This window comes from Pavona decussata, unplaced genomic scaffold, assembly GCF_977016875.1.
Source record: "Pavona decussata unplaced genomic scaffold, jaPavDecu1.1 SCAFFOLD_156, whole genome shotgun sequence".
In the NCBI taxonomy this organism is placed as follows: Eukaryota; Metazoa; Cnidaria; class Anthozoa; order Scleractinia; family Agariciidae; genus Pavona; species Pavona decussata.
This window is the reverse complement of record NW_028145568.1, coordinates 6,675,001-6,697,500: the sequence shown is the minus strand read 5'-3', so window position 1 is coordinate 6,697,500 and position 22,500 is coordinate 6,675,001. Positions and strand designations below refer to the sequence as shown.

The window sequence follows — 22,500 nt, the reverse complement described above, 5'->3', positions numbered from 1 at the left end:
TAATAACTCAGTTTGACGCAGCAATGACGTTTCTCGACATTTTAAGCTAGCTACCAAGATATCCATTGTGATGATTGTTTGGATATTTCTCGACCTTTTTTTCAGTTCTTTTTTGCACATTCTGGACTGGCTTTACTCTAAGTTAATTTGCTTACATTGTTTGCTTATTACCTAATCGTCCTTTCAAGTGTTATTATCTCCGTGGTTTAGGTTCACGCAGCCGTCTTGGCTCTCACCTCTGGATATTATTCTAGGCTTCTTTGTAACCAAACATCAACAACGTTTCATCAAACTGACAGTGCCAAATATTTGCGGCTATCCATACTATCTGACGAATGTGATTATGGCTATGCGTAATTTTTTTTAAAGCAACGTTTCTATCATAGTTTCGATAGAAAATGTGACATTTGTCTCTGAAAAAAATTCATTAACTCTTTTCGCGGTAAAATTTGTGAACATTTTTTCTTTGTAATATATATAGTACTTATATTTAGTCAGTTTTGCTATACATAGCTGAGAACTGTAAACATAGACTGCATACCACCAGTCTGGCGGTTTTACTAATCATTGTATGTTATAAAAGCAACAATAACAACAACAGCAAAATGGTTTTATCGAGGAAAAGGATTAAGTAATATAAACATTTACTAAATGCTATTCCATTGCGCTGATATTTTGCAACTTCGATTTGTTGTTCAAACCAGGATTTGTTTTAACTTGTTTGGGGTGTGATTTATACTGAAGTTTGTTCACCAATCTAATATGCGCTCATACCCTATACTACCCAGACAATGCTCTCGAAGTGAATTGACCCGATGTAAGCAAAGTTCAATAACCTTCACTGCCGCCTATCTCCTGAGAAAACTATCCGATTAGCTCTGATAAAGGATTTTAGTTCGTAGGAGAATTCTCCAGTAAATTCAATTTACGGCTTTCTATTCTTCCAAACAATAACTCTTTCTCTCAGGGACTGACAAAAATCTACATCTATTTAACCCCGGTCCAGATTAGCAGACTTAGCGAAGGAAGTTGAGAAATAACTAATTATTTAATTAATTAAACTAAAAGGAATTCAGCCAATCGTTGACCAATGTTGGCGCGTCTCAAAACACAGCGAAGGAAGACCTTCCCTACTAGGCAGTCACCTGACCAGGCCATAGTCCTATTCTCTCTGTATTCAGGGCCGTTGTCACTCGGGGGGAAGATCCCAGTTTAGCCCATAATCGCCAGCTAAATGTTACAAGGTTACGTGCTTTGCCGTGCATCTAAGGTTAAACACAAGTTTTAAGATCTTTAAAACCCAACTGTGAATTTAAGCCGTGTAGGAAGCATCCAAGTCTCGCAAGAGAGCGATTTCGTTCCCGCTTTTCAACAACGGAAATCAGTTAAAATGGGTAAACAAAAGAGCAATTTTGCACATTCAGTCACGTTTTTGCCTTCGTTCATTCTCACAGTTTACTCTCCAAAAAAATATCTTTCTTCGACAGATTCGAGCGTTGATTTGTGTGAGGGCCAATTACAGTAATCAAACAATTGAAAAATGGCAACCACTACTCATTACTAAATAATGCCACACAAGTAATAACTCAACACCTGATGTATGGTGCAGTGAACATACCTATGTTCCATTTTGCTCTCTTGAGCTCAAATACAATTCGCTGCAGCTTGACTTGTTGCTACGTAGCACGGGAGCCTTCGCCCAGACAGCAGAAGCCGAAAATAGACAGCGATGAAGTGAGCGCAGGGAAAGTTTATTAAGTTCTGTAGTTATGCGCCTGTTTTGTGTTAATCGTTCGCGCGAATTGGAGGTTAATCCTCACAAAGTCCCTTCTCAACTTTCCCAGCTAAGTGTTCCAGATCTCACGAGATAAAACCCATTTTGCTTTCTAGATGGGTGGCTTCTGTTGTTTTAACCTTGGAAAACTCACAGTATTAGACCAAAAAAGAAAGGGTGTTCAACTAGAATTCAGTCTCCATGACGCAGAAATAAATTCCGCAACAATCCATGGGTAAACCCACGCAAGTCTTTGTCTACGACACTGAAAATTCAATTTAGCACCACCAAAATCAAAGCAACCGACGCGGCTATCGAATAGACTAAAAGAACGATTAATCTTTATTATATTTATAAACCCCTAACAGCTGTCAATTAAAAAGTCTAAAAAAAACTAACAGCCCGTTACTATCTCGCTCCTCTGTTACAGTTTCTCAGAAAGGAGTTTTCTCGTGCCATTACTAGGTAATGACACCATTATGTATCAATTTCTCGCCTATATAGCAAAATACGAATTTAAGAAATATTTATAATACAAAATATATTAAGTAATATTTCTCAATCTAGAATACGTTTTCAAAGTTATATATGTTTGTTTTTCTCTTCAGCTACGACGAATTGCCTAGCTTATCTTCACTTCATATACGTCAATGGCGATTCGACCAACAGTATAGTAAGTTTAAAAAAGTCACTTGTACGTTCGTGTGACCTTATTCATTTTGCATGCATGAGCAAGATAAACTTGATTGACAACCTGAAGACAATGCATTTTGATTGGCTCACGTCAGGAAAAGAATTCCTTGGTGGAAAATTCTGAATCAGGGCCAGCGACCCTTCTAAGTTCTTGAAAAACAGACTTTAAAAGAAGTGAAACCACTCTACGGACGGAATGATTCAACTCGAATGGGTAGCGTCGAATGACAACTCTTGACTTGAAAAGAAGATTTGGAAACTGGCGGGGTGACAAAACTACATGGCCCACGTAATACAGTGTAGAAAAAAAAGGGGCTTTTTCCTTGAAACAAACACGAGTTTCGCGTTACAAGAAAAACAAAAACATTGAGGTTAGGATTATTTCTGCTCAGAACGTCTAATGAATACTTCATTATATAAATAACTTTTAATTTTGAAAAGGAAGCGCCGCTTTTCAAGCGTTTTTCTCCCACGCACAAAACCTTCGAATTGTGAAATGAGTGCAGTTCAGTTTTTTCGCTGACTCAGTGGATAAAATCCTAACGGGGAAACATTCAAATAAAATTTCTGGGAAGAGTTTCCTCTAACATTATTTGCTTAATAATTTAAAAGACGAGTTTGGATTTAAATATTATAATAAAATTAAAAAGAAATCAAAAGTGGCCCATCTGGCTCAGTCAAACAGTTCACTTACTGACAAACTAGCAATAGATCTTAAGGCTTAACATCCAATAGTCAACATGAAACGACCGCCACAGCTTTTAAAAGTTATATTAGTGGTACAGCTATAAATGGAAACGTCTAGACCGAGATTAGCAAATAATTACTCGATAACACACAAGTGAGTTATTCCCCGCACGAAAAAGGTGACTCTACTATCGAGAACTATCGGGAATTAATCTCTTTCTGAACGCCAACCAATAAAAATGAAGAGTTTCGAGAAAATTGCCTGTAGTTTTCTCGCAAAACCTATCCTGTTGTTTCGTTAAATCGTATTTCATATGTGACATTGTAGCTATAGCTCCGCCATGTTGGAGCGAAGGATGCCTCAGCCAGTTGCACTGAAGTAGCAAGTGAAGAGCTGGGAGGGGAGGGTTAAGTAGTAAAACTTAATCGAAATCTGCCGGAAGGATAAATCACCTTGGGGGATACCAAAGCAATGCCTTTATCTTTAGCAGTTTCTCTAAATCACAGCTTTTGATTGAATGCGATTCTTTTGGCTGGCAGCAGTAGTGAAGGGATTAAAAAAAGCCCCTTCCCCTAAACCACGGAAGACAAAACGTACCCAGTACTTAGAGGAACTGAACAGCAGCAAGCATACGTTCCCACGAAGTTTAAAAAACTCATTATCAGGTAACAATTGTCAAGTGGAGATCTACAGAGATGCGTTTAGCATTGCGTCACTAGAAGGCAATGCTCCTTCTAGCTTATGCTAAGACGATTGAAGATTTAAGTTGGGATGGTGTCACCCACGGGTCACGTATCACTAAAATCCTCCACCAGCTCCAGCAGCTTATGTACATTGTCCTGTAACATCTGCATGTCACTTTCCAGAGTCTGCAGCGCGGATAACACCTGTAAATGAACACACATAACTCAGACTCCTCTCCATTGAAACCACACGTACACGCTAAAGGTAGCTACCTACACGAGTGCTAAAGTGCTGTAAGGGCTTGTAAATGGCCACCATTAAATCCTCACAGCGTGTGTGTACATAAGATAATAAAAATATCTAATAAAGCCGGGAATCTTGCGGAGGATCAGATAATAAGACGGCGGTTTAACGACACGTATTGAATAGAAAGGACTTTAAGGCAGCTCAAAGATTCGCACAAGGATTTAATTAGCAAAAACAACTTCTTTGTACGCTATTGATCATAGATGCTGTGCGTGCTAAAGACAAAACTAATTCGCAGTTCAATACATTTAATCGGGTTGAAGACATTGCAGCACAGTAGAGGCTGTGAGATAGTGTAACAAACAAGGCAACTCTCAAACATGGTCAACAAAGAAAACGATTTTTCAGGAAGATACAATACAAAGCATCAGTGATCACACAACACCGGAAATGGAAAAGACAGGTTAAAACAATGAAACCCACTCTGCAATTTGGTCACAATCAAAATTTCATTATTCTTGAGATTGCTGATGATGTCCCAGTGGGCCTCTTGGAGACTTCAGATATTCCCAAAAGCTAATTGAACTTTGGATACGCGGCTTTTTAGATTTATAATCAATCTCATCGTGAGAGAGCAAACGTTAATATCCCAGTGATAGCTTGGAGCTTTGTTACTCGTTAAACCTCTTTGTAAACGGAGGATAGGGTTCCTTCGGAAATTAGTCCGCCATGATTGAATTCGCCGGTGCAAATCTTATACTCCGAGCCACGCCCGATTCCGAGAGTGAATAATGAATTTCAATAGTTCAGAGAACAATCTTTAGCCAGTGTGCAAAACCGTGATCTGTGACACTATACTCCCGGTAAAAGAACATTGATATTTTTCTAAAACAAATGGAAGAGATTTCGTCAGAACAAGAGTATTAATTATGTTGAAGCGGCAATGGAAATACGAGCTGTAACATTGTCACAAACTGTCTTTAGGTGATGTTACGAAAACTTTTAACCACGATCTTTAACGTAGCACAGCGAGTGGACAACTTTCAGCGCAACAGTTTTTCGGCGGCAACGCGTTGTGTATTTTTGAAGACAGATTAAAACTTGCAACGTGTTTCCACAACACAACTGCTTTGCTAAAAGTTGTCCGCGCGCTGTTACACGCACAATTTTTAAGGCAACAATCTTGCGTTAAAAATCGTCCCGTGTAACAACACTTTTGACTCAAAAGCCACAAAAAATATTTCTCTTTAAAAACAATGGTGGGTAATGGTGCAGTCGGTTTTTTTTTGGTATAGTTTTGTTGCTCGCTATTTTTGACAACTGGGGTTAATGCTGAAAATTGAACATGCTAGTTGGCCAGTAAAACAAACAAACAAGTAAAACAAACAAACAAAAAAACAAAACAAAAAAAGAAAATGTCGTACACGAGTCATACAAACAACGACATTAATTTACTGCGCATACGTTCTGCGCATCTCGAGATGATCCGAGAAACTCGGGTTTCTATTAGGGACGGTGCCTGCTTATACAAAGATATTTTTGCGCAGTTTATGACTACGCGGAAAAAAGAAGATCTTTGGTATCCGAAACGAAAATTGAGGGGTAACCGTGCATTTTTCATAGATAATTGAACTTCAATTTGGACAGAAAATCCTATACATTGCTCTATATTTTACATGTAAAGTTTTTTAGTATTGTTCCTTGGTTATCTCTGAAAAATGCGTTTTCCCCCCAGATTCCTTTTTGGATTCCCACAGCCCTTGCTGCTTCTCTTGGGTGGTCAAAAGCTTCGCAAAAATACCTCTGAATTAGGATGCAGTCGCGTTTTTTGGAATAGTTTTGTTGCTAGCCATTTTTTTTTTTTGCTCGCTATTTTTATACATCTTTCTCAAGGGTCTCGTTTTATCGAAAGAGCTGTCCTTTCTCTTCCTTATAATTCGATCCAGTTTATTCGTTGCACATCACCCTTACACTGATTTTTTTCCCGTTGCACCGATTTTAGTTTTCAAAAATAAAAAATGCCGATGTATTTAACACCAACACATCTTGAATTTGCGAACGGGACTTATAATATGGGCGTGATGCTCAACGAGTTTGCCAATAAATTCTGAAGGTCTCTGAAGAGTATCTTGGCCGAGACGAAATGTCACGTCAGACTAGCCACGACATTTCACAAGTATTTCACAGATTTTCAATTCTTTATTGTATAAATACCAACAGCATAGCCGGATAAACCAAAGTCGACTGACTGACTGACTGACTGATCGAATAACCAACTCAGACTAACTGACCGATCAAAAGTCCGACCGACTGACCAAGACAAGTCGACCAAGTAAGTGACAGAAAGATCAACTGCCTGACTAACCGAAAACTGTTCAAAAGTGATTTACTGGGTCAATTCAACCAAACAATAAACTTATGTCATGGTCCGTATACATGACCATAGCGTAGGCAATCGAAACTTTGTTACCGTTCTTGTCCTAGCTAGGCAAATCTGTAAATATCACAACTCACCTCTTTTTGGCTGGCATTTTTCAGCTTATCTGCGTTGAGTAATTCTCGACGTTTAATCTTGGGAACCCTTCTCTTCAAATCAGGGAAATGTTTGTCACAAATGTCAATTAGTTCTTGTCCGTACTGTTGTAACTTATCCATACTGTCTTCCACCAAGGATACAGCTTCCAGTATCTACAGAAGATAGTTCCAGATATTAAACTAACCCTTGTACTACTGATAGTATCGCTTACGTACTATATATAAGAAAGCCAGCCAGCGGGTAGGGGTAATTAGAAGGTTGAGGAACTTGATACCCACAAGTGCCAAGTTGAAACTGTATAAAGCTGCTATCCTCCCATATTTAACATATTTATAGAATTTCTGTAAAGCCTAGTATAGTATAGTATAGTATAGTATAGTATAGTATAGTATAGTATAGTATAGTATAGTATAGTATAGTATAGTATAGTATAGTATAGTATAGTATAGTATAGTATAGTATAGTATCTAATGTAAAGAATATATGGAATCTAGTATAGTATGGAATTTCTGTAAAGCTAGTGATTCTAGAAAGCTAGAGAGGGTACAGGAGAGAGGTCTCAGGGCTATATATTGTGACAGTGATTCATTTTATGAGACACTCACTCCTGGGAAGGGCTAAATTACTAACCTTGCAGAATAGAAGATTGCAAGATAAAGCAACACTGATGTTTAAAGTAAAGAGGGGCGGATTATATAATGAGATTGTACTGAATACAATATGCCATTTTCGAGTTGCTGTGAACCTCATTATCAAAGTGAGGCTAAGTGCAAAGTTTTTATTATGAAAATTAGTTTTCATTCATATGCAAACAGAACTAATTTTCAAATGAAAAGCTTTGCCCTTAGCCTTGCTTTCATAATGAGGTTCACAGCAACTCAGAAATGGCCTATTTAAGAACTAAAGAGTTTGTAATTCCTGGAGTTTATTCCACAGGTTTTAGGAAACACTCAGTAAGATATTTGGGGCCACTACTATGGTCCAAATTAGATGGTAAAGTGAGGGAACAGCAATCTGTAGATGCTTTTAAGAAGTTGATTAGGAAACAAAATCTAGCTGCGCTTATTTTTTTACCAATGACTGCGAAAATTGCGTACTGCGCAATTCTTAGAATTTCTTTTGTGATTGAGTATGTTTATATCTTGTTAGTTTTTTATGATATAGGTTTTATAAATAACAAATAATAAATAAATGTTATTTAACCAGGTTGGTTGACCTCTTCAGCATAAAATGCTGAATAAGGGCCCTGCAAAAAACAAAAGAGCCTAAACAGCCTAAATACAGCTACTAACTTTAAAAGTAATCAAAAAACTTGTGATGTATAGAATTCTAAAATAAGAGTTTTAATAATGCACATTTTCATTTTTATATTCTTAGATAGGTGTCCTTACTTAGTGGGAAACCGCTATATTATATTGACACAGAAATAAGGATTTCATTGTTATCAAGGGGGTTCCACGATTTCATACCTTAAATCGAAAAGAACAGAAATCGAAAAGAACAGAAATTATGAATGAAACTATTTCTCTCCGACCGGTGTTTGCGCAGCTCATTCGTTCCATGCAAATACATTTGTTTTGCCAACCTCTACAAACAAAAGCAGGTAAATTCCCGAGTTCAAATAAAGTTTAATGGAGTGAAAATGTTGGTTGTTGTTTCCCGATTCAACCAAGCCTTGACAAACTCTTAAGCGTATCATTTACAAAGCAGTCTTAAAGGCCCGAGAAGCTGCACAGAGATTAACTGGTCGCAGATTCTAGTAAGTCACGTGGTTTCTTCTTGGGCTTCGCTCGTTTTTATTGTATTCACATATCAAGATTTTTTCGTGGCAAATAAAGAATGAACTCAAGTGGACTGAGGAAAAGCCATTTTTCTTTGCACGTCATTACCTATCCCGCCAACCCTATCACCCCCAAAGTTCCGAGCGTGGTTCGTATAGCAAGATTCTATAAATTACTGAATCTGTTATTGAAATCTTAGCGGAGTGACACTCAAATAAAAGCTAATAAACAGTTTTTTCTAATGGTGCTCTTCATTAACCTATAAATTTGACAAAATATGACTACCGTCACTCGTACTTCCACGCTTTGTTTGTCTTAAAACTAAAGAATTTACCATTGCTGAATACAAAGATTGACTTAATCTTTGTTGACACAAGGATCAAGTCAAAAGACCGACTTTGCAGAATAAGCAGTTAAGATCTAACAACTGGGGGGTATCACGCACCACCCAGTAACATGCGGGTTAGTAAATTTAACTTCTCCAGACCTTTCAACTAAAAGACGCATACATTGCAACTTCCCTACTGGCCATAGTTAATATACATGTTATATGTAAACAAAAAGCACCAAAAAGTACGAACGCCCCATGCAGAAAACATATGGATTTTTAAGCTATTAATACACACTCCAGTTTGGGTGAATAATGTCGGCATGATCTTGAGCACAACGGAACACTGGGAGTTTGCACCAGCGAACATAACAGCAGCAAAACAACAACTCTTAAACAGAATAGCCGTAATATAACGCAATACATCAAAGCAAACCAGAGTTCATGAATGTGCTAGTGAGTTTAGTAATTACGTGTGCGATTTAAATGGTATTTGTTATGTAATTAGCTATTATAGCCAACCGCAAAAAATTAATTACTGTCACTAAAATTTGTCCAATCAAATCAGTAGAATTGTTTAGTAAATCCGAGGACAGAAATCTTTTACGAGCATTCTTTAAACGCAGAATGTCTCGATGAAGCACATAGTTCTCTCGCGAGAATTCCATGCAGGTTACGTAACGCTTCCAATGCACACTTGAATGCAGTGGAAGTAGTTTATGATGTGTCAAGGACTTGGGGTCCAAGAAGACTATTAAAATGTTCCCTTCAATATCTTCAAATTGGGGCACTTTTTATCTTACTACAATGCAAGCAAAGATCTCACTTAGCCCCACGCAACAATTATGCATGCACCACTGTCATACCAACCCTCCTCTAAAAAAGGCGAGCATGAACAGACTGTGAGTCGCAAAATGTATACATAATTAATGTATGGGGCTGTGCGGAAGTCTTGCCCTATGCGATACTTGTAAGGACACAGTTAAAAGAACTGCTTCCCTATCATAAAAACAAATCGCAACTCATTTGTGACCTTTGAATGACAGCTACGAAGCAGTATTTCGTGTGGCACTCTATATTATGCTGCACAACGTAATTCTAACTTTAAACTCTGAAGAGTGACAATACAAATGAACGCTTTTAACCAGCTCTTTCCCATGACTCTCTAGTTACAGTTGTTTCCTAGTTCGGTTGTTTGTACTCGTTTGTTTTTCAACAATTTTTATAATGTATCTCGAGGAACGTGCCCTTTCTTGGGAAAGAATTACAAAATAATCTCGTGAAGAAAAACAATGAAATGATAATCTTGGCCCATGCGCGGGGGTGTAATTACAGATAATAGCGCTTGTTAGCTTGTAAGCGGTTTACAAGCTTGGATCACGACAAAAGGACGAGACACCTCCGTCATTCTAGCAGTGCCGCAACCAAAATGAGGACCGAGGTTGAACCAAATGTATTTGTTGCGATCTCCTCCCACCACTGTGCTCCGAGTTCGTATCCCCGACTCTGCGCCATGTGTGGGTTCAGTTTGTTCCTGGCTTTTGCGCCAACCCAACGAGTTTAAACTTCCCTCCCGATCTTCAGTTCAAACGAAAATTTGTACTTCACGATTGAGTTTGTGCTCCAGGGTGAACAGATTTGTCGGCACTGAGCTAATAAGTGACACCACTTTAAACGAAGGCGATTTAGGCCTCGTTTGCATGTGCTCGAACAAAAGAACACAAACAAGAGCTTATCTCAGCTCAAAGAGTTTTTGTTTTAATTCCAGGGGCGCTAATTGCATTTTCGAGAGCAATGACATAAAGGGTCTCGTACTTCCGCTATTTTTGGACATCGTTGACTATATTCTCTCATGTAATGATCAAACGTTTAAAGCAATGGAATCGCTGCAATGTATTTAACCAACAGACAGTACTCCTGAGCCCAGTAAAGTGATCTCCCTCCATCTCACACAGTCTCAAGGAAAAAAGAATTTCTTTGAGAAAGCGGAAACTCGAGATCACCAGTAGTAATTTTACAGTATCCAAGGAAACGAACTTCTGTGCGAGAGGGATAGAGGCACGACATAGCAGGTGTTCCAGCAAGGTAGCAACAGTCTACTGCGACAAGTGTTCATCCACTTTTGATTTCCACAAAACTACTGCACTGTAAATAAACCATATTTAGCTCGCCACGGGCAGGGGATACAAGAAAAATTCTGCATCAGAATTTCTTCTTTACAGTTTAATGTTCTCGACTAACTGAACACAATTGCTTTCAACTCTAAAACAGTACATGTCTGTGCCACATGTGAATAAATCTAGTAAATATTGCCTTGCTCGCAACGAGTTTCCTCTTTTCCCAGTTGATTATATTAACGCAACCGACCAGTATGCGTGCAGAAAGTCATGTGTCCAACCTTGTCGGGTATTTAAGATGCTTTGATTGTAGTTCCTTATTCAGTTACCACTAACTGAACTATACATTTGTCATTCAGTCTACAGCTTACGAGTATTTCGTTTATAGTTTTGTTCAACAAGTTCCCACGAACATGGATTTTTTTTTTCGTTTTGGGTATAACTGAATTTTAAACACTTGACTTTATGGTTTAAACATAACTCCTTTCGGTACGGAAATGTAAGTCCACACGTTTGTTAATAGAAGCTGTCAAAATTTTGAAGAACAAGTATTAAGAACAACGTCAACTTGGGTGGTTTGCAAAAAATGCCACCGTAATAACACAAAGGCTAAAACTGCTGTAACCTTCAAACTTTTCAAACAAGTGACGGGTGTGATACTCAAAATTGTCAGGTCAGACAGTAAAATATTGATTCTAACGGTAGCAGTTATAATCAAAGATAAATTTTATGCAATTCGACCCAGAAGTCTGGCACTTACGTGTTAGCCGTTCATTACGTCACCGTCTTTAAGGCGAGTATAAACTACTGAGATGAGCGGGAATAGGGTCGAGAAGGATCACCCCCTCAGATGTTCTGCCTTCTGTATAATTATTAATTGAAAAAGCTGGCAGCTAAACGAAATTCAGCCATCGAACTCGACCAATTTACCTCGCCACACGGTACCCACGAGTTCACTGAACAACATTCGTGATCGGACGTCAGCTTGTTGAAGCGCTGAGGGCAGCTTTTTGTCCACTGTGGATCTCGTGTGACCCATCCCACTCATGAACAAATGAACGACACTGAGGGTGGTCAAATAAAGATGGTTGGCATTCAGTAATCCGGGACCAATCCGTGATCATCCGAGCCAAGCCCTGATTATTTGGGGCTGTCAGGGCTAACTACAAGCTACTATAATCTCTCTCAGCCGCATTAAAATTTCACTTTTGGTTTATTTACCAAACGTGCTTTTTCAGCATGTTTTGCTGTTACATTATTTACCTTTTCTGTGGAAGCCTGCGATAGTTCCGATGAGAGAGAAATTTCTTTATTGTCTTCGTTTGACAGTAATGTCATTCGTTTTTGCGTCTGAAAGGCAAACAACACAGTCGTTTAGTTATCAAATACTGCATGTACTGCAGCTGGGAGCCTTTTTTCTTCGGCCAAAAAGAAAAAAAATGATACTGCGTTTTCACGTATCTAAATGCCCCAAAATATAACACTTTGTATGAGTACAATCTTGCATATAAATATATTTTTAAACTTTGGGCATTAAAATGGTTGTAGGATTAAACCTTTAGTAATTTCCACCTTACCCTTTAGAACTGCCCTCTTTCGGAGCAAGTCTCTTTGGGGTTTTCTGCTTTATTCGATCAAAATAAACATAAATTTAAAACGATCCCAATTATTCTCAGGAATTGAAGACTTCGCTTTCCCTGTTATTCTTGGGCCTCAGTACTAGGTTGTCAGTCTTTCAATTCATTCTGATTTTGTGAAGTTCCAGCCTCTGTTACCTGTTCTTTAAGCTCGTTTACTAATTTATCTTTTTCTGCTTTGAACTTCCTGACTTCATCGTCACTACCGACTGTTGGCGACAATTCGAGGAGCGCGATGTTGGCGTCTTTCTCTGAGATGGTCGCAAGCAGCGCGTTTTGCCTAAAAAGATTTAAAAGAACACACAGTGTTAGAGCTACAGTAGAATCTTCTTTGTTGAGGAAAGATAGCATCCACATCTACTGTAGCCAACCACAACAAACGAATCGATGGTCCCAAGAACTGAATACCCGTTTTATCCCCCGACTGATTAAAAATTGAGCACGTTTAGACCACGATCTATCCCTCGCTTAAGTATAAACAGCTAGGCTTCCTTAGCACACCTTTGCTTAGCGTGCGGAATGTTGTACGAACGGAACGTTGTTTCCTTAGACAAGAGACTTTACTCTACAATGTCTGTCTCGACTTAGGTGGATAAATGAGTGCCGACAATTGTTCTGCTGGGAGTAACCTGCTATGGAGTAACACCCTATCACCCATCCAAGGAGAGGGCGAGTAATATGCGCAGTTACTTTATGGCGCCTGTGAAACCGAAGCTAGGCAGTAGCCATGTGTGATGCTACTATCATACGACAGGAAAACAACACACAGTGACTCCATGGAGGAGAATGAGTTAAGCCAAACCAGGTTTGAGATGGGCGTGGATCAATGATGACTGATGATAACCGATTAGCATGAGCTAATCCAAGACTTTTGTTTGTTTCTTGTTTTAATTAACGCGTATCTGGCATCCCCGGCAGATTTTGCAGGAACGGATGACATCATCATCAACTTGGCAAAGGAGAGAGAGCCCGGTAACACCGAACTTACTCCCTAATCTATGATTATTACCAGTAGATAACAGTAATTGTAAACCCAAACTGTGGTTTTCAATGACACGAAAATGAAAAATGTTCAAAACCCAACAACGGATTGAGTGCAGCACTGACTTACTAAGACAATTAAAACAATGTTGGCCGTCTTTTCACATTAAACCCCTGTAAACACAAGCAAAGGTAAAGGGAGAAGGGGTTAGTGCGAAAAGACGGCTGGTATTTCAGAATACCCAAAGGAGTGACTTTCTGAGCCTACTTAAGCCACTTCTCTGTTTCTTGAGAAGTTCCCAAGATACGACAGTGTAAAACGTAACCACCAAGTTGAATATGAACGTCAGAAATCGCAGTAAAAAAAAACCGTCTAGGAAGAAAAACATGTAGCACCATTACCTCATTTCTAATAACTGTTCCACCATGCCATGTCTCTCTGACTTGAAGTAAGACAGGATTATGTCGTTTTCGTTTAGCGCCAGAACTAAGGACGCGTTCTTGGTGTTGGTGACAGCGGTCTCTATACGTACTCTTTCCACTTCCGCCTCCATATCCTCCACGCGATGTGTCGCAGTCTCGGCATTGTGAGCCTGTTGAGCCAGCAATTCTTCCCGTTCAGCGGCAATTGACACGCTTTCAGTGAGTGCTTCCTCCAGGACTGCGATACGCTCGTCTTTCTTTTCTAACTCACTCTGTTGAAAACAATACAATAAAAGGGGAAGTTTAAGATGCTGAACATGTGGCAGGTCTTTCCTGCACTACACGGTGACCTATACACAGGTTCCTCCATGGTTATACCTGTGCACCATTCCCGACATATTTCCCTACGAACATTTTACCATGAAACAGTAAACAACTGAATTTCAGTTTACCAAAGTAACCCTTGTCATGCTTTCTTAAAAACTTTAGAGTAATGTTAACCGCTTTGTGACTGACAAAAATTGCAACGAAAAAAGACCCAGATGTGGCATTCAGACATGGCGTTTGACTAAACGACACTTCTGCAACTGTTTCCAGCTTAAATAGGCCTTTTGAGAAAGAATTGACTGCTAGTGCTGCAACTTCACGCAAGCTTCGGAGCAGCACCTATATTTAGAAGCACCGGCATTATTCCTTACATTACAGGTAACTGAGAAGGAACTCGACTAATGAGACGTGAAAAACAGTAAGCAACCTAAAGAAAACGGACGACCCTGGCGTGACTACATTCCCTTGAGGAAATGGCATCTTTAAAAAGGAAAGCACGAATTTCCTCCTTATGGCATAGCATTATTTAGATCCAGGCAGTACTTCTGTTTGGACATTTGAAACAATAGGCCTTATCACGGTTTTCGACGCCATTTTGACGGGTAGGCAAACAGGCTTGAAATAACAGTGTTTGTATGGAAATCCGATGTCAAATAATTTTCATAAAACATCGCTCCTAAAAAATTCATGAATTGGAAACTTTTGGCACTAGAAAAACTATTTCAAGAACAAAATTGGAGGGCTGTAGCTATGACAGAAAGCGTCCAGCCGTGTTTTGAACTTTCCATACATTTGTCTGTATGGCGAACCAGCCGTGAGCTGCTGCTAAAAATAGTTCGCGGGAAAAAATACAGGGAAATGTATGGAAAGTTCAAAACTCGACTGGACGCTTTCTGTCACAGCTACATCCCTCCAATTTTGTTCTTAAAATCCTTTTCCTAGTACAAAAAGTTTCCAATTCATGAATTTTTCAGAAGCGATGTTTTATGAAAATTATTTGACATTGGATTCCGATACAAACACTGTTATTTCAAGCCTGTTTGCCTACCCGTCAAAATGGCGTCGAAAACTGCGATAAGGCCTATTGGCAACCAATCAACACTGCTACCATAAAGTTTTGTTGGAGCGCACTTCAGTTGTGGATAACAAACACCAATACAACATTATCCACGGTAAATGTTATTCACATCTGCCACTAACAGTGTTTTGTTGCTGTCATTTCGTTCGTTACCTGGTAGAATTCGGTCGTCTCATCTTTCTGATCTTCTTGTTTCTTGACTTCGTTCAGTAGCTGTGCTTGTTTTTCTCTCTCCAACTGTTGATTTCTCTTCACACCAACAAGCTTCTTACTCTGTTCTCTGAGCTGCCTAAAAAACAAATCACAAAAGAACCCGAGCTAAAAACAGGGGCGAAAAATACTACTACTTCAGGAACTTAAAACTCAATAGCTTTCTTGATGAAGAGAACAAGACTTCATAGAGAAGTGTTCACTCATTGTTTATTGTGATAGCTTGTGATAAACAAAGCAGCTATAACTTTTGAGTCGTTCGGGTTTATAGAACTCAAACGGTGTGTCCATTCATCGGAAAGCCTATTACCAGCACTTTCCTGTGGTGCTGTTTATTATGCTGTTACAGTGCGACGCGCCTTACCGTGCCATCCAACAACCCTTTTTTTTTTTTTTTTAAAGTTAGCCAATCAGGATACGCGAATTTGATTAACGGTCACGGTTCCTTGCAAAGTCCAATAGGCAAGTGACATAACAACGAATTATTGGAAACCTATCGTTTTGTATTTGATGGCTAACTTGTAAAAAAACTTTGTTGGATGGCTACCGCGTCGCACTGCAAGGGGTTCAACCTTTGAGTCTGTGCATGAAATCCTTAAGTGTTACCATTTACGTGAAGGCCACCGAGTGGTACTTTTATATGGTACTGTTTATTATGTTGTATGACGTGTATACAAGTCAAGACTATTCCGCAGTTAGTAATGAACGTGGTGATGTTTATTTTCATTCTTTATGAAAAATTGCCCTCCCTTAGCAGGAAAAAACTTACTTTTCCATGTCCCCAATTTTGTGATCCTTGACTTCACAGTCATCCGTCAGCTGCTGAATCTTCCAGCTCTGTTCCTTGAGTTCTTCCTGTAGTCTCTTGACTTCCTTCTCTTTGCTTCTAAGCTCTGTTTGCTGTTTTCTGAAGTCCTTCTCCAGCTTGGAGATCTCGAGATTTTTGTTGTTCAGTTCAGATGACACTTGATCATCCGTGGTTCCTTTCTAAAAATATAGAGCGATACACAACACAGGCTTGAAATTCAGGCGTTCAACTGACCGTATTCCGGAATTAGAATGGGCGGAATAGCTGCTGGATTTCTCTTTTTAGGTAAATTTGGGAAAACATTTCTGCAAACTTTCGCTGACACATGATAATTTAAGAGCGATTTTGTACTCCAGTAACTCCAAAAAACTCTTATGAGGAATTTTTAGTAATCATTGTATGTATTCCTATTCCGGAATAGGGTCAATCGAACGCACTCTAAATATCCACTTCAATGTCGGAAGAAAAAATATTGACAACAGAACATTTGCCCGGGTGAAAGTACAAACTCACCACCTCTAAATGCCCCTCAAGCCGTTTCACTGTTTCTTGAGATGATATTAGCTTGGCAGTTTTGTCTTGTAAAGATGCCTTCAGCGATGAGACTTGTTTCTCCAAGATAGCAATATCCTCCTGGGAATACAAGAAAAGTCCTGTTTAGACACTTCTCTAGAAATACAAGCTATACCCCGCCCCCCTCCCCCTCCACTTCAGGCTTTCGTGTGAAAATCAACTACATTGTATCACATTCATCATTTTAGATTGTATTTTGCTTGAACATTGCACAAACACATGCACTTAAATATTCAATTTTGCACTGCACACTGTAACTTGCATGATGCAGATGAAAATCCATCAATTCACAAGTTAAAACGGCACAGTTACCTCTTTGTCAGTGAGCTGCTCTCTGAGAGTTGCGACCCGTGCTTCAAGCTTCTCATGAGATCGTTTTACTCTGCCAAGCTCTTCCTCGCTCTCAACACCACTGCGCTGCCGTTGGCTCTGCAGTATCTCTATATGCTTGTCTTTGTCACGTATTGTCGCCTCTAAATTGGAGATGGCATTGGATGAACCAGCATGTTCAGCTTTAACTGACAACAGCTGAGATTTAATACTTGAAATAGACAAGTCTTTGTCATGTAGATCTTTCTCCAGACATTCGCACTAAAAGAAAAGTAAATAAAACAAAAACAAACAGCCAACAAAAATATTAAAAACCAGTGAACCTGAATCAAATCACAATCACACCTTATCAATAATAACAACTAGGAATTCTCCAAGGTTTGCTGAATAAATGTAACACTGTAGGTCTAAGAATAATCTGCCGGTTAAAAAACATCACCTCTTATAACCAGTCCATTTAGGACCTTTTATCATTTTCACACAAAATTCAAGGGCCATTCAGCAATAAACGTTTCTTTTCCAATCTCATGCAATCTTTGCTAACAGGAGTTTGAAGGGTAAGGATGACTTGTGATGCAAATTTCGCTAATTTTAAAGGATTGTTAAAAAGAAATTCAACTCCAGTGGCTATTAAGGCCCAGATCATAAACTACATGTATATTAGAGGTAGCTGTTACAATACAAGAGCCTAAGAATGTATAAAAAATGGAAAAAGACACAACTGTGAAAGATCAGACCTTTATCAAAGATGAAGTTCTTATCTATAAAGAATAATCTGTGGCTGACAGAAGATAAAATAAAGAGCCACTCCAGGTGGATAGGAAGAAGGAAAGGGGCCATCACCAAGCAGATGTAAAAGGAGGAGGATAGTTTGGTCTGGAAACGAAAGAAACAGAAGCCAACAAACACCTGGAAAAGAAACAGAGCAACTGAGATGATGGAATGGGAAAATGCAAAATGGCCATGCTACCAGAGATACTTAGGATGTTTTCTGATCATACACTAGTTCAGCATCATGGGATTGCCGCAAGTAAAATAGGTCAGCAGACAACATCCTTACAGAGCAAGCAGACGTCACTCTAAGGAAGCATACAGTCACATACATGTGTAAAACACATGACACAGTCAAAATTTATGAAGGCAGCCTATGTTCACAATGAAGTAAATTTCAACAGCTCAAAAGCTTTTCCGAACATAATAATTTGCCAATGATTTTGTAGTTGAAATTACAGCAAACCTGAAGTAGTTCCAACACAAATTTAATTTTCTCATTAAATTCCTTGCATCCGAAGATGCGTGTCATCTATAAGAGGCTGAAATATCTTGGACTTCTATTGCAAACAAAGGTCCTCTAAAGCATGCGTATGGAGCTCACACAGCCCTTGCAAGCCAATTTGTAAAGTAAACCCTGGTAAATGTCCTACAAATTATTAGGAAATACAGTGTACAAGCACACCAGGCTAAGACATGAGAAAGGGTGAAGGGTAAGACTAAACAATACATGACAAAGAATGGAGATCAAATAGCCCATGACCAGTAAAAAAGAAGTGAGTTTGAGTTCTGCAACAGAACGCTTGGCATAGAGAAGACAGCAATGATGGTAATGATTGGAGTGACATCTATAATGATAATCGTGAGGTTTTTCTTTTAATAAAATACATTTAAACAAAAACGAACTTGCTACCTTTTGTTTAAGACTTGTGATCTGTCTTTCCTTGGTGCTTAGTATACTCTGCAGATTCTCTACTGCATATGAATTTTCTGAATGTTCTGATGACACTGTAATCAGTTTCCTCTCCTTAAGTTTTAACAGTTCCTCTCTCTCATCAAGCCGACCACGTAAAGATTCCAGCTGTAATGTAAACAATGACAGGAAAAGCAAACTAAACACTTCTGCAGGGAACAAAAGTACAAGCTGTACGCCTACAGCACATCTTGGTGAAATTTGGAGTTTCCTTATGAGCTCAGCTGACACAACCATAATATAGCTATTGCCATGGTTTGAGTTGCTAATGTATAAATTTATTGAGGTTACCAATAACGTACGACCTTCTGCCTTCAAAAGAGTGTGATAAAGTTGCGTTAAGTGGACACCAATCAAAGAAAAGCCGTTGGAATTATTTTAACTTCGGACAAGATTTCAAGGCAACTAGGCAAGAAACTGTGAATTTTACCTCACTAAAAGAAAGTAAAAAATTCTTAATTTCTCTGCATGTGAGTGATAATTTGCTAACTCACATGCATCGCTGGTATTTTTGCAAATTATCACCTGCAGTGATTTAAAAATTTTCATTGGAAAATATGGTATCCCGTAAACAGCACCCTTTCTGTTAGATAAACTGGCTTGGAATACCAACTTTGATAAAGTTTACCATCCATCAGCAGATAAAACTGTCAATTTCTTGGTTCTGTTGTCTTGAAATCTTGTCAGAATTCAAAGTAATTTCAACAGTTTTTCTTTGATTGACATCCACTGTGTTATTGGTTACCACTATAACTGATAGCCATGAATTTAGTTGTTGAAGATGCTTGATTTGGTTGAGTTATTTTGGCTTCCTAGCAGTAATAATAATGTGCAAATTCAACCTAATGTTTTCAAACTCAACTAAATTCAAACAACACAATTAACAGAACCAGCTCAACCTCAGGGCTCTGGTAAAAAAACACAGTCGTATGTTTTAGTATCTTATCAACCTTGCAGCTGTAGGAATTCAACTACAGAATGCAGAGAGACATTGGACCCACCTCACAAAGCCAAGGTCTTAGTAACAATATCATTGTGAAGCTATTGGGTACCTATAATATGCTGACACCATATTGGTATTGTGGAATGTTGCTAGCAGGTCTTTCTAACACAACAAGGTGGAATCCTAGCAACACTGATAAGGCACATTATTTTTAACTGCCTATAGAGTAACCTCACATGGGAAAAATAGGTGAAAGCAATCTTAAGTGATCTGTGATTACTGATAAAAATCATGTAATGAATTAAGTTAACTGATCAAATAACAGACATTGAGGTTTTTCATTTTATTATAACTTGCTGCTTCATGCATTTTTCCACAGGCATGTATACTGATGCAAGTATTTCAAAGGTTCAAAATGTATTTTAACCCATATCTTTGATGTACATTAACTTTTGCCTGCTTGATTTACATTTTCTACAGCTGTAGTGCCCAAAATACAAACTTCTGACTACTTGATTTTTTGGATGCATGAAAATCTAATCTACCACACAAAAAAGGAAAAAACAAAAGATATAAAAATAATCATGGGTACTCCTATTAACATATTCACATGCATTTAACAAAAATTGACGAAAAAATTTAACCGTTCAGTGTTCCAGATAATAGAGGGATCTCGGGTCAAGAACTTGACAAAGCTGGCTTTCTGACACGACAAATTAAATACATGTAGCAAACTTGTGGAGAGAAGATGTGGAGAGACCTACACCATGTCTATTGACCCCTTACATTTGTCATTGACTCCTTTTCTTAGTTTTAAAGAACTGGAACATTGTCCATTGAGAAGAATACTCCTGACAATTTTTTCTTTTTCTATACCTTCAATCATGCAAATGCATTCCAAGACAACTCTGATGTATACATACATGTAACCACATTCTCCAACATCTCTAGGAATGATGTGAATTACATGAGATACATGTACCCTTTACAACACCTATCAGATTCATTTGCAGAAGAGTTTTTTTAAAATGTACTATTAGCCTAAGAGGCAATATGTCTGAAGAATTCTGTTAGTGGTTAGCAACAGTTTGTATTTTACAGCATGCACCTCTCACCTCGCCCTGTAAGTTCTTGATGTGCTGCTCCTTTGCTGACAGAGACGTCTGAAGAACACCTATGTGTTCCTGTTGGTTTGACTGATGAGCTTTAAGTGTTTCTAGTTTGGTTTGAGCTGCTGTTAATGCGGCGCCTTTCTTACCAAGATCCACTTTCAGTGATTCAATCTGAAGAGAAATATAAAATGTAAATGTGCATTTATAATTCAGTTAAAGCACTCTCTTGGATACTAACAGCTTTACTAACAGCTTTACTGTTAGACTGTAAGTTACAGAGGAGGCAATTACACCAGTTGAACTCAGTCATCAGCTAAACAATTATTAAGATGCCATTGTCATTTCAGACAAAAGATCCTTACATTGTAGTTCAACAGATCCAAAAGATCACACATCCTTGGCTTATGAATAGTGAGTTTAGACAGTACATTTTACAGAAACTTGTGAGGGGTTCAACAATATTGCTGGTTGGTTTTAGATATAAAACCACTATTTTCAGTTTAACAGACAAAAGATCCTTACATTGTAGTTCAACAGATCCAAAAGATCACGCATCCTTGCCTTACGAATGGTGAGTTTAGACAGTACATTTTACAGAAACTTGTTGGGGTTCAACAATATTGCTGGTTAGTTTTAGATATAAAACCACTATTTTCAATTTAACAGACATGTTTCGGGAGAAACTTCTGCCCTCTTCAGTGTAAATATTACAGAAGATGCAAATCTGAATATAAATAATTAGTGAATGCTAATGAGTACATGTACAAATAATAGAAAAGTGTGTGGATTATAATGATTAGCTTAAATTTATGCATTGAAGTTACTGATTAAGGGAAAGGTTTTCCAACAGGGTAAGCAAAGCTTCTTTTATGACCTAGCTTTGAGATTTTATATTGTTATGATTTTGCGCTGTCATTTTTAAACTGGAAGTTTGGTAACATAAGATATGTGGTTTTTTTATCTTATGAATTAATAAAGACTATTATTATTATTATTATTATTATTATTATTATTATTATTATTATTATTATTATTAAAAAAATCTTTCTTTATTATAATATTCCAAGCAAAATTGATATTTACAAGTTAAAAGTAGAAAAAAAGAGCTATTAAAACCTATTTACAATTCAATATTTAAAATTCATTTCGATTAAAAAAAAAGCGACTATTTCCAAGTACAACAGAGCTATTTTCAAGCACAATTTTTTAACAATAGTAAGACTAAAATTTTGATGAAATAAAAAAGTTGTTAAAAAGATCCTAAAATACTAATTTACAACGTCACGCCATCATTCACTTTCTAAAATTAGCGGAGACACGCTTGGCTAGCGTTTAAGCGGCAGTCATCAATGAAATCCCCAAATGGAATTTTGTGAAAAGGTGTCCTGGAGCCTCGTACGCATGTGTGTACCGACTTTAAAATCTCAAAAGAAAGCAATGTTCTAATCCAAGTGATAGTAATGTGATAAGGTTCCTCATTCTTTTCT

The 22,500-nt window shown here is 38.2% G+C and overlaps 3 protein-coding genes across 4 annotated transcripts in view; all 3 read right to left on the bottom strand.

Annotated features, from left to right (window-relative positions):
• Window positions 1-1,956, bottom strand: part of LOC146465579 (protein Wnt-5a-like) — a 48,126-nt gene extending 46,170 nt beyond the window's left edge. The window contains exon 1 of one of the 2 annotated variants that reach the window (XM_085128646.1): window positions 1,619-1,956. In XM_085128646.1, the coding sequence (XP_084984772.1) occupies window positions 1,619-1,629 (11 nt within the window). In that variant the 5' untranslated portion in view covers window positions 1,630-1,956. Of the gene's footprint in view, window positions 1,079-1,618 lie in introns of those variants that run through there. The other variant, XM_085128649.1, reaches the window with a different exon arrangement.
• Window positions 1,957-2,093: 137 nt separating this feature from the next.
• Window positions 2,094-22,500, bottom strand: part of LOC146465577 (ERC protein 2-like) — a 34,078-nt gene continuing 13,671 nt past the window's right edge. The window contains exons 6-16 of the mRNA XM_085128642.1: window positions 21,017-21,184; window positions 18,899-19,066; window positions 17,197-17,475; window positions 16,825-16,944; window positions 16,273-16,490; window positions 15,447-15,582; window positions 13,868-14,160; window positions 12,623-12,764; window positions 12,111-12,197; window positions 6,600-6,773; window positions 2,094-4,042 (exon numbers count right to left, since the gene is read on the bottom strand). Of these exons, the coding sequence (XP_084984768.1) occupies window positions 3,944-4,042; window positions 6,600-6,773; window positions 12,111-12,197; window positions 12,623-12,764; window positions 13,868-14,160; window positions 15,447-15,582; window positions 16,273-16,490; window positions 16,825-16,944; window positions 17,197-17,475; window positions 18,899-19,066; window positions 21,017-21,184 (1,884 nt within the window). The 3' untranslated portion in view covers window positions 2,094-3,943. The remainder of the gene's footprint in view (window positions 4,043-6,599; window positions 6,774-12,110; window positions 12,198-12,622; window positions 12,765-13,867; window positions 14,161-15,446; window positions 15,583-16,272; window positions 16,491-16,824; window positions 16,945-17,196; window positions 17,476-18,898; window positions 19,067-21,016; window positions 21,185-22,500) is intronic.
• LOC146465578 (uncharacterized) overlaps window positions 22,067-22,500 on the bottom strand; it is a 3,592-nt gene continuing 3,158 nt past the window's right edge. The window contains exon 1 of the mRNA XM_085128596.1: window positions 22,067-22,500. This exon is cut by the window's right edge and continues 3,158 nt beyond it. Within this exon, the coding sequence (XP_084984722.1) occupies window positions 22,320-22,500 (181 nt within the window). The 3' untranslated portion in view covers window positions 22,067-22,319.